The sequence below is a fragment of the Lathyrus oleraceus genome, chromosome 3, assembly GCF_024323335.1.
Source record: "Lathyrus oleraceus cultivar Zhongwan6 chromosome 3, CAAS_Psat_ZW6_1.0, whole genome shotgun sequence".
Lineage (NCBI taxonomy): Eukaryota > Viridiplantae > Streptophyta > Magnoliopsida > Fabales > Fabaceae > Lathyrus > Lathyrus oleraceus.
This window is the reverse complement of record NC_066581.1, coordinates 85,434,989-85,448,126: the sequence shown is the minus strand read 5'-3', so window position 1 is coordinate 85,448,126 and position 13,138 is coordinate 85,434,989. Positions and strand designations below refer to the sequence as shown.

Below are 13,138 nucleotides of genomic sequence, written 5' to 3'. Positions count from 1 at the left end.
TCAAGGTTGCTTGATGGAAAACTTTGACACAGGATTGATAATGAAGTCACAACTCCATATACTCTCTGTGATCCTTTCAATTAAATTTTAATTTTTATCATATAAATATTGAATAATATTTATAAGTCATAATTAAATATTTAAAAGTTTATTATAGGATCAAACTTATTTATTAATAAACTTTTATAATAAAATATAATATATTATATTATTTGGCTTGACTATCATTTTTTTATTTATAAAAATTTAATTTTATAATATGATATTAAAAAATTAGCAAGTACAGTATTATTTTATAAAAAACTTCTTAGATATCCATGAGTTTTATTTAGGTACTAGTACCTCTAGATAAAATCTATTTAAAATTTTAATTCTTTTAAAATTAAAAATCATTATAAAAAATGACATGTCATTACATTAATGGATGATGGTAGGTATCCAACTAAATTATAAAGGTACTATAGTGCTCACCTATTTTTAATTAAATCAATGTGATTAAAATAATAATAAATTAAATTATTAGGTTTAAAAGATTTTTTTACAATGTACTTTGGGTTAATCTACCCTAGCGTAGGATTTGTAAGATTTGATTTTTTTTTAACAAGTTCAACCTACTATATCAATTCTAACAAAATCTTAAGGATATTCGAATAATATTTCAAAATTTTGATAATCTCGTCATTTTAAGAATATTTTAAAAATAATTAATTTAACGTTTATACTTCTCTATTAGTATGAATTGACACATTATTGCAATTAATTTAATTGTTGTGAGATCCGAAAAAAATAAAGAGTTGCGATGTATTCTCATATTTTTTACCATTTAAATTTTGGATTATTTTTAATTAAAACACTTCATTGTACTTTCTTTTATCAAATGATATGGTTTTTTTCTTCGTTTTTTTATTAAGGACCATATTTTAAAACTATTATAGGGTCTCCAAATTGTTTGAAGAGTCACATTCGTGCCTAGCAAATGCATTAATCAAGTCTTTCTTTCACCTAGAACGGATTCTCAACATATTGTTTTTGTCCATTACTAAACAAAACTATTAACTAATCAACAAATTTGACAATAAAAAATCATAAAACTTAAAATTATTGTGAGATAATATAATATTATGTGATATAGAAGTTGAAGTTAGTTAGAAGGTAGATATGTAGTGAAGTTGGTTAGTTACTTCCTACTAAAGTAATCTCATCTTAGTATAAAAGACACATTGGTTGTTATATTGTAATTACTCAATTCAATAATATACTTCCACACTTTTTACTTCTCTCCCTCAATTATCTTTTCTCTTTATCTAGGTGCAATTAGAGTTTGCACTAACAAATTGGTATCCAGGACACTTTGGTTCATTGCGAAGAATTCACAATTTTAGGGTTGTAACTTGCATTTGTTTTCGATGATTAATGATGGTAATGATATTTCACATTCTCTTCCAATTCTTGATGGCAAGAACTGGGACCGTTGGCACATGCAGATGAAGTCTACATTTGGCTTTCAAGAAATTCTTGATGTAGTTACCAATTATGTGTCAGAGTTTGCACTAAATGCCACTAAAACTCAACGTAATATTCACAAGGATTCCAAGAAGAAAGATTGTAAGACGTCGTTTTGCATCCAATTTGTAGTTGATGGTATGAAGTGTAACTTACTTAGTGTTACTTAGCTTATTGAGAAAGGATACTTCGTAACAATGAAGAATAAGACCCTTGAAATTTTTGATCCAACCAACAAGCTAGTCTTTAGGTCTCCTTTGTAAAAAAAAAATTGGACATTCAAGACTCTGATAAGCTCTACAGAAGTTCAATGCTTGTAATCTGGTTGAGAACAAGCAAAACTGGTTGTGACATCTGAGATTTGTTCATTTTAATTTCAGATCACTCAATCAATCGGTGACACAAGAAATAGTGATTGGTGTTCAAAAGTTCTTAATGCATGAGAATTTTTGTCAAGGTTGCTTGATGGAAAACTTTGACACAAGATTGATAATGAAGTCACAACTCCATATACTTCTCGATACAATGGTATAACTGGGATGAATAATAAAAGAATCCTATATGTGGCTAGGTGTATGCTGAAGTAAAAGAGTATGCCTAATTCATTATGGGGAGAAGCAGTTACAACTACTACATATGTGTTGAATAAATGTATAACAAGGAGATTGAAGAACAAGGTTCCAAATGAAGTATTGAGTGGCAAGAAATAATTAGTGAATCATATTGAAGTGTTTGGCTCAGTTTGTCATAAACATGTGTCTGGTGCTAGAAGGAAGAAGCTAGATGACAAAAGCGAAGCCATGATTCTTGTTGGTTATCGTAAGACTGGAGCTTATTGATTGTTTAGTCTAATTAGTGATAAGGTTATAATCAATAGAGACATCATCATTAATGAAAACGAGGCATGGAATCAGACATCTAATAGCACAAGTATTAAGCCTTTGTTGAACTCAGACTTATAAGAAGAAGAAGAAGTATAGTTAGATTATGTTTCACTAGGTGACAGGTTGACAATGTTCATGAGGTGAGTCAAAGACCTCAAAGGACAAGGATGCCTCCAACAAGGCTAAAAGATTGTGAGGTGACTGCTAATAATGAAGTTATAGAAGATGAAGATCTTGTTCTCTTTGAATTGCTAGCAGATGTTGAACCTATCAACCATGATGAGTTATTACAGAGTGAAGCCTGGAAAAAGTACAATGATTGAAGAATTGGTACCTATAGATATGGACCATACATGGAAATGTGTCAAATTGCCATCAAACACCAAAGCAATTGAGGTAAGATGGGTCTATAAGCTAAAATACAACCTTGATGGCTCCATTGCTAAACATAAGGACAAACTAGTAGCAAGGGGATTTTTGCAAAGACCATGTCTTGACTACTCATATATGTATTCTCCATTTGCAAGGTTGGAAACAATCATGTTAGTAGTAGCCTTGGCCTGCAAGAAAAACCGGTTAACATTTCATTTTGATGTGAAATATGATTTTTTGAATGAACCATTGGATGAAGAGGTCTATGTCACTCAACCTACAGGTTTTGTGAAGATAAGGGAGAGAAGGATGGTGCATATCCCACATAAAGCCCTAAATTCCCTTAAACATGCACCAAGGCATAAAACAAGAAAATTGATTCCTACTTGATGAATGTGGTCTTCATCAAGTGCGAGTTTGAATTTGGTGTCTATGTGCAGTCATTTGGAGATGACATAACACTCATATGCCTATATGTTGATGACTTGTTGGTCATAAGAAAAATAACATCAACAAGTTGAAGATGCTTAAGCAACTGATGTTGAAATAATTTGAGATGTTAGATTTAGGATATCTATTATATTTCTTAGGCACAGAATTCTTAAAAATTGGAAAATGTATGATACTTCATCAAAGGAAATATGCTAAAGAAGTTCTTAAGAGATCCAACATGCTCGAATCTAACCATGCAACTTCTCCCATTAAAGCAAACTTGAAACATGAGAAGAATGTGAATGTAGATAAGGTGAATGCAACTTTGTTCAAATAGACAGTAGGCTCATTGAAATACCTATGCAACAACATACCTGGCATATAATTTTCAGTTAGCCTCATAAGTAGATACATGGATGATCCTAGAGTATCTCACATGAAAGCAACAAGAAGAATTCTAAGGTACCTGAATGGAGCAGTCAATCATTGAATCCTTTTTTCTAGCAACACAAATGATGATGATGATGCAATGATAACATATTATTCATACTCGGATTGGTGTGGAGACAATTCTAATAGAAAGAGTACAACTGCCTATTTCTTCAAGATGTTTGGTGCACCAATATCATGGTGTGTTAGAAAACAATCAGTTGTTGCATTATCCTCATGTGAAGCAAAATATATAGCATGCTTTTATGCAACATGCCAAACAATTTGGATTGAATTAGTGTTGAAGTATTTAAAAGTTATAGTTAGAAAACCACTTGTTTTACAGTTGGATAACATGTTAACTATTAATTTGGCAAATAATATGATTCTTCATGGCAAAAGCAAGCACATAAAAGCCCTGTTCCATTTCTTGAGGGAGCAGATGAATCAAGAAAAGCTTGAAGTAAGACATTGCTCAAGTGATTCTCAATTGGAAGATATCTTCACTAAGGAAGTAAAAACTGACAAATTATTGACTCTTAAGAAAAAACTAGGAGTTGTTCAATTCTAATAGTTGGCATGTTTTGATGATTTACATGTTTGTTATATCTCTTAGATTATATTATAGGGAGCATGTTGTGAGATAATCCAACATTATATGATATAGAATTTGAAGTTAGTTAGAAGGTATGTGTGTAGTTATGTCTGTTGTTACTTCATATTCAAGTAGTCTCATCTTAGTATAAAAGACACATTGATTATTATATTATAATTATTTAATTCAATAATATACCCCTACACTTTATACCTTTTCTCCATTATCTTTTCTCTCAATATAAGCGCAACTAGAGTTTGCACCAACAAAAATAACACACACTATATGTTGCAGTTTGATATATAGAGTCAGAGTGCATGTTTGGGGACATGTTCGAGTTCTATAATATGAATTCATGCCATGATGTGTTTTCAGAATGTATAGTCCGAGCAATACCAACAATTAAAGAAAAAAATGTATGCAACAATCAAATAATCAAACAATGTGTACTAATACGTCTTGAAATAAATTGATACACGATGATTCGAGCAAAATTTGATGAATAACAAGGCACTGCAAATATTTAGTGAGGAAAATAAACTTAATGCATATTGAAATAAAAACAATTAAGGCATTAGGTTATGTTATATCCAAACTACCTATAACATAACCTAATACTCAATTTCTACAAATGTATATTGAAATAAAAAAGGATCGAGAAATAATTTTTTTTATCAAACGTGAGTTTGATGTTGATCTCTTTGATCGATTGAACGTTGATGGTAGAAATTTGGAAATGTGTTGAATGAATTTAAGAGTTTGCGAGATGAAAAAGTTTGAGAGTTGTGAGGTTTTGAAAGTTTGGAGAATTTAAAAGTCATGTGAATATGTATTTTTATAATTTTTTTTTGGACATAGCCTTAGAACACATTGCTGAAAAACGAGTGCGAACGAAGTGCGTATGTATTTCCGAATTTTATGAATAGTTGTAGTTTTTCAGTATAGTGGAGAAACATTACTTAGAGTATATTAAGCAATCCCAAAAATCAAGAGATGGAATTAAACTCTTAAATCCAATCAACTTGATTATTATGAGATCGACCGTATTCATTATAACTATCGGAGCATTTAACTTGTGACTCTCAACTTATACCTGACACTCCATAATTTTACTTTTACAAATTTTTCTCCCATAAAAACCTATACATTTCTAAATTTTTTAGAATTTATCCAAATTTAGAACGGTCAAATTCCTCTAAGTAGGGTGTGCCATATATAAGTGGGGTTAAATACTCTTACTACTACTATCCAATGCCGCCTTGGCCTTGTACCTGAATCCGAAACAACTTGGATCGGAATCGCACTGAATACAACCAACTTCCCGTGAAAACAAAAAATTCCCCGGATAAAACTTTTCATCGGCCGTCGCAAACACCGAGAATCGCATCGCGGTAATCCCTTCTTCTTCGTTCTTTTATTTAATTTTTTTCGGCAGCGATTAACGGTCTTGCAAAAGAAAACTCACTAGAGTATTGCGCAGCGATATTTCGATTATGTTAGATTGATATTTCTCATAATTGCATATTTCAATATTGGCACTCATGTTATTTCCTAAAAGAATTGAAATATAAAAGTTTATAGCTGAAATTGATATTCATTGCTGTGAGATTTTCCACTTCCAGATTTTGCAGAAATTGCTATCAAGGTTAATCATATTGACTATTGAGTATTGTTTTATGTTTTTTTTCCTAAATTCTCCAAGATAGTTTATGAAAACAACTTATAGCTATACAAAAATAATTGAACTTTATTTTATCTTTTGGGATAGAATTAACTTATCATGATAAGCGCTTATTTATGCTATAAGGGTAGGGTTAAATGTCAATATATATAAGAAACTTGCTTGAGATAAGGGGATTTGGGATTAAGATGAAGAAAATAATAACCTATCGAGATGCAAGTAAGCCGTCGATTTTATCGTTGAGCTTATACGTCTCACCTTCATCATCTTTTTAATAAATGAAGTTGAAAATAGTTGTCCTTAATGTTTTTCATACATGTCTTATTAGTTCCTACTAGGGTACTGCCTAATGTTTTTGTCAAACTGTCAATATATAACATCAGCGAATAATAGGACGGAGGTGGCAAATGGTAGAGATTATTTATTTTCGTAAGTAGAATATGGATCGTGAATGTGAATTCATGGACTAAATTGGTGGTTTACGTACATATTGCATGTATAAATGACATGCAACAAAAGCTTAAGATTTGACGGGAACGATTATTTCTGTCTAAAGAAAAATTACTTGAAGAGAATCATAATCTAACCAGGAAGGTGTATGTAGGTGCTGATGACATAATATTCCTAAATATAAAGCTTTTTCGATCACCATAGAAACATAAAGTTCCCATAAATTAAATTTGTAGCTACAATTGGATTACAAGTCATTTTGCTTTGGGACACAAATATGTTTGTATGCTTCGAATGATTTTCAAGTAATGATTTTCGTTGATTTCATGGCCTTTATTTATTAAATGAAACCTTGAGTGATGTTTGTGGCTTAATGCTGAGTTTCCCACTGTTTGGACATGCAGGTTCTCAACTAATGGCTAAAACAAATAAGAAGCGCGCAGGAAAATGTCCTGGTAAAAGAAGCGATACTTCACATTGCCTTGTCGATCCTCCAGCCTGTGATAATCAGAATGAGGATGATGATTGGGTTATAGTTAAAAAGCAGAGAGTCATTATTCTGGTGCCTGCTGCACCTCGTAGTGAAAGATCCTCAACAGAAAACGAAGAGCCGAATCACATGCACCCTATGCCTCCTGTAACGTCAAGTAACCACGAGGAACTTCCGATGGAGACAACACGTAATGAAAACCCTTTTTGTAATGAACAAGAGAAGACCATTTCTTTGGCTGGCCAAACAGAGATTCATACTGCGTCAAAATCTCCTTCTCCCTTATTACTTAAATCACCTTCAGCCAATTCACCGCGGGTAGATCAAAGAGTAGAATCAGAAAATCCACATGAAGTCAGTAGTTTGAAGTCCCACAGATTAGTTGGACTATCTAATACATCAAAAGCTTTTAAGCAGCCCAGAGCATTGCTTGCACCAAGAAGGTCCTCCAACTTGGCCACTTTGAATCGAGGTCTGAGAGCATCAAATCTCGAGAGAAAGCTCGAAAGAGCTGGTGGGTTGAACAAGTGGCTGACATCACTTGGATTGGATCAATTTGTGAGAATGTTCCAGGGGAAGATTATCAGTAAGTATCAGCTTGTGAATCTAACCATGAAAAAACTAAAGGATATGGGTGCCAATGCGGTGGGACCTCGCAGGAAGCTGATACACGCCATGGATTGTGTTTGTCAACCATATTGCTTTGAGGCGTTATAGAAGTCTATATGATGTTGAAATTATATTCATGGCGACATGGTAAGGTACAAATGGAAAACTTGGTTTTTGGCTGCTCTAGTGATCATAGCACTTGAGCCTCAAGTAGTGTTTGAAGAGATTTATGCTCTTGTATATATACTTATATATGAGCAAGGGCAGTCTAAATGAGTGAAGGGAAGAGATTCATTGAGATATTGTATTTGATAAGATGAAATTAAGAAATTTGTGTCTTATACAATTCATATGTCTAGTTCACTCACTTTAACATTGTTGACTTTAACTTTTACTCAATAAGGATCATCAGTGACCACTATTGAACTTGCTTTTCCACATGTTCATCATGGGATGATTTACGTTTTTTTAATCGGTATTACAATTCATTAAAATAATTAGTAATCTTAATACTGTTGAGGATAGAAATTAGCGCATTGTGTTAATTGTTAGTGAGTCTAGTGGGTGGTTTCTTTTGTTGTTAATAAAAGACCTATTCAATTGTTGTCTAGTGTCCCACGTTTTTAGGACTTGTTTACGTGGTGGTGTTTTTGAGTTCTTGTAACTTATGTAAGGAAATATAATAGTCATTACTTCTCAATAATAAAACACAATTATATATATCTTTGTTTCTTGACCTATGGTATTTGGAGCATAGTAAGCCATACTTGCAAGTAGGGGTGGCAAAATAATCTATTAGTCCATTAACAATCCACTAAAAGTTTTTAAAAATATCCAATCCAATTCATCCATTAAGAATAAAATTCATCCATTATCATATTTTGAGTGGATGGATATCCATCTATCCATTTTTTTTTGAAAAAAATCACTTATTTTTTTCAAAAAGTCTTTTAATTTTTTTTAATAAAATAATATTAGTTTTTTTTTGAAAAAAATCATTTTTTTTCAAAAAAAATATATTTTTGTATTTTCAAAAAAAAAATTTAAAATCGTTTTTTTTCATATTCATAAAAAAATAAAACTTTCAAAAATAAAATCAATTTTTGGTATTTTTCAAAAAAAAATGATTTTTAAATTTTTGGAAAAAATCGATTTTTTGTATTTTTAAAAAAAAATGATTTTTTTTCGAAAAAAGAATTTTAATATTTGAAAAAATTTATTTTTTTAAAATTAGATAAAAAAAATTCATTGGATCATTAAAATGTGTTGGATGGATTGGATAATCCATGCTTATAAATGGATGGATTTAATTCAATCCATTAACTTAATTTTTATGTAGTTGATGGATTGGATGAATTTTTTGATGAATGGATTGGACGGATTTTGTCTTAATGGATCCAATTGTCACCCATACTTGCAAGTATGACTTAAGAAAATTCTTTTGTACAAACACTAGTTTCTAAAGTTCGGTGGATACTATGATTATTGAGCAATGCTCATGGAAAATTTCTTCCGTTCGAAAGAGTATCGGAGATTAATAGATGAAGGCATCCCTAAGACTGCAGTTGGAACAATATTAACAAATGCACAAAAGAAGCAGTCAAATAAATGAGTTGCAATTCAAAGATTTTAAGATCAAGAACTATCTTTTTCATGCATTGGATTGTTCTATCTCTGAGATAACTCTCAAGGACACCACAAAGTATATTCAGGACTCTATGAAAATAAAGTACCAACGGATGAATCGAGTCAAGCAAACTAAATTGTAGACCTTACACAAGGAATATTAAATTCTGCATACGAAGGAAGGAGAAACAATAACGACTATTTTTGCTTGAATTCTTGCAATCGTCAATAAGATGAAAGCCACAAGGAATATTAAATTCTGCATACGAAGGAAGGAGAAACAATAACGACTATTTTTGCTTGAATTCTTGCAATCGTCAATAAGATGAAAGCCAACGGTGAAAACAAAGATGACAATGATGTTATGAGTAAGATTTTGAGATCATTGATGTAACACCATATCCCCGAAAGTTCTTGATTAAAATAAAATCATGCAGTAATCATATTTAAACAAAAAGGGTATCACCCATCTCCCTCAAATAATCATACTTTAAAAAAAATTATAACAACGCAACAGAAATTCAAATCATAACATCTTAACTGAAAACATCTCAACATAATTAAATAATTCATATACCTCATAAAATAACAAATAACGAAACCCATCCAGATGTTACACCACCAGAACGACACCACATGAAACTATATTCAAAATAATAAACAAAAGAAGTCGGCATCCATGTCAATCCTTCGCAACAAACAACATCTAGTGCTCCTCAATTTGAGTGCATGCAATACCAACATAACGAGCAACACGACAACAAAAAGGAAGTGAGAATAACTTCAGAGATGCTATCGGTGTATTAAACAACAAGGATAGTTTTCACAAACAATCACATCGACATAAATAATAATTAACACCTACAATAAATATGATGCAATTAAATGCTATGTCATTCTCCCCCAATATGCATCCAGGTTTAGATTTCAGAGTTGTGCTACCGAGTTATCCATGTCTTGGGTTCCTATATGGAATATGTGTTTCTCTCTGAACTTGAGATCGTTATTGGTTCTTCTTTGAACCATACCTCGTCGAACCGAAGTCCTACATATCTCCGATATACATGAATGCATGAGACTCAAAAATAACTTTCACAAACGCATGCTTGACATTCAAACTCAAAATCAAAAAATTAACATTCACATCTCGTACTCAACAAGGTTCTCTCTGAACGAAAATTTTGCCAATATAAGTCCAACTCTGTAGTTCCTCTCTGAACTACTCAACTCAAAATATGTTGTATAATTATAACTCAATCATATAAACATATAATATTCACACATACTCATCAACAATACAAATATATTATTACTCATGTAAGGCCAACAATAGGATAAGACAACAAATATTCAAGGTAAACTCTAGCCTTATCAAAACAACTATGAACCTGTTAGATTACTCAAATCTCAACTCGACTAAATAATATCATTATAATTTACTCAACAACTCAATTTAACTCTTTTGCTTAACTGCCTTAAACAAATAAAAATATTACTCTAAATACAATCTTAAAATGTCAAAATGCTTCAAACTCCACTCAGTTGTATCCTATATTATAATCTCTAACTTTAAACAACTTAAAAGCAAATTTGACAATTCTAATGTAACAAATCTGACTCTTACACTCATCAAAAAGGTAATGAAAAGTCACCGAACTCGAAAATGCTCAAAAACTCGCCAAACTGGACAACGATCCAGAAACACTGACCCTATTTTTCGACCTTTTTTTATACTTTTTCTACTTTCTCGACTTTTGTGATATTTGATTTTTTATGATTTTCGCCCCAAAAATACAGATCAACAACCACATACAACTCGTATGCAATACAATCAAGGCAAAAGGGCACAAACTAGTAATTTATACATTTATTCATAAATTTACCTTATACAAGGCATTCAACGGGGATTCAAACAAAACAATACAATATTACTCAAGAATCAAACAAAAAGGTTTTTGACCAAACCATTTGGCCACAAATATAGAGCTGATTAACGCAATTCGGTCAACCAATCCCACATTGATCTTCTGACTCTCTATGATCTCTTCAAGAATACCATTCGTCAACTTTAACATACCTAACTTCACACTATTATGAGTCTCTTCACATATGAAACTCATGTCTCTGAACTGCTCGGTCAATTCCAACTTTCTGATCATCAACATCGACATATGTAAAGACTTCTTGCTCAATGCGTCAACTACAACATTAGCCTTACTTAGATGGTAACTCAAGCCAAAATCATAATCTTTTAGAAAATCGATCCATATCCTCTACTTCATATTCAATTCCTTCTGATCAAATAAGTATTTCAAACTATTGTGATCACTGAACACCACAAATCTGAAGCCAAATAGATAGTTCCTCCAAATCTTCAACATGAATACCACTGTTGTTAATTCAAGATCATCTGTAGGATAATTCCTCTCATGAAATCTCAAATGTCTAGAAGCGTAAGCCACAACCTGACCATTTTGCATCAACACACCACATAGATCCATCTTTGAAGCATCACAATACACAACAAATGATTCACTTGGATTCGGCAAAATCAAAACTGGAGCAGACGTCAACTTCTTCTTGACTTTTAAAAACTCTCTTCACAATGAACATCCCAAACATAGGCTTGACCCTTTCGAGTCAACTGACTCAAAGGTAATGTTAACTTCTAAACACCTTCAATGAACTTCCTGTAGTAGCCAGCCAACCCAAGAGAACTCTTAATTTCAGTAACAGACTTCAGAGTCTCCCATTGTAACACAACATCTATCTTAGACGGATCCACAACTATACCACCACTAGAAATCACATGACCAAGGAAGCTCGCTTCTCGCAACCAGAACAAGCACTTGGACAACTTCGTGTACAACTGGTTCTCTTCCAAAGTCTGCAATACAATTCTCATATGTCCCACGTGCTCTTCATCAGACTTCGAGTATATCAGGATGTCATCTATAAACACAACCATGAACTGGTCTAAATACGGATGAAATATTATATTCATGTACTCCATGAACACTCCAGGCGCATTAGACACAACGAACGACATTATTGAATATTCTTAATGATCATACCTTATTCTGAAAGTAGTCTTCAGAGTATCTTTCGGCTTCACACGAATCTGGTGATAACCGAATCTCAGATCGATCTTGATGAAAACACAAGCACGCACTAAATGGTCTATCAAGTCATAAATCCTTAGAAGTGGATAATTATTCTTAATAGTTACCTTGTTCAACTGTCGGTAGTGGACTCACAACCTCATACTATCGTCCTTCTTCTTCACTAAGAACATCGGTGCACCCCACGGCAAAACACTCGAACAAACAAACTTCTTATCAAGAAGATATCCCAGTTGCTTCTTCAATTCACTCAACTCTGAAGTAGACATCCTATAAGGAGCCATCGACACCAGACTAGTACTAGGTACTAAGTCTATAGTAAACTCAACTTCGCACTCTGACGACAAATCACTGATATCATCTCGAAATACTTCTGGAAATTCACATACCACTAGCAACTCACCAATCACAGCTTTGCTTTCAGCCTTCGAAGAAGCTAAGAGCATAAACACATCTGCATCATCCTCCATGAACTCGTCCACTTTCTTAGCATATATAAACAGCTAATCACTTACATCTAACTCCAGAAATGACATCGTCTTGTCAAAATAGTTGATATGAACTTGGGATTTTCCATTTCAACAACTCACGAAACAACACTGACTTATCCAAAAACCTACACTTTTACAACCAACGGCACAATGAACCAATCCTACATACCTGAAACATCTTAGAGAAGCAGAAGTATCTCCCCCATATCTTTCAATCCCCCTACAAGAAAGTGATTAGAAAAATAATGAGTGCCAACAGTGTTTCACACACATGTCGCTCACCAGGGGATAAACATCATGACAAAACCTGGTCGGACTGACCGATCTGCTCTAATACCACAATGTAACACCCTAAACCCTGAAACTTATATTTTAAGAATTACACGACAATCTAAGTTGTCACCAACCATAAAACCTTTAACGAAACAAACATTTAACAACCAACGAAACATTG

At 32.7% G+C, this 13,138-nt stretch overlaps 1 protein-coding gene across 1 annotated transcript; it reads left to right on the top strand.

The window, feature by feature from the left end:
• The first annotated feature begins 5,315 nt into the window (after positions 1 to 5,315).
• On the top strand, positions 5,316 to 7,877 carry LOC127125488 (uncharacterized). The gene is made up of 2 exons (XM_051054273.1): positions 5,316 to 5,606; positions 6,751 to 7,877. Exon 2 carries the CDS (start codon positions 6,762 to 6,764, stop codon positions 7,551 to 7,553), a length of 792 nt encoding a protein of 263 aa, XP_050910230.1. The 5' UTR covers positions 5,316 to 5,606; positions 6,751 to 6,761; the 3' UTR covers positions 7,554 to 7,877.
• The last annotated feature ends 5,261 nt before the right edge of the window (positions 7,878 to 13,138 follow it).

What these genes read in the sequence shown, in the direction of transcription:
- LOC127125488 (XM_051054273.1), top strand. Translation starts at nt 6,762, where the DNA reads ATGGCTAAAACAAATAAGAAGCGCGCAGGAAAATGTCCTGGTAAAAGA.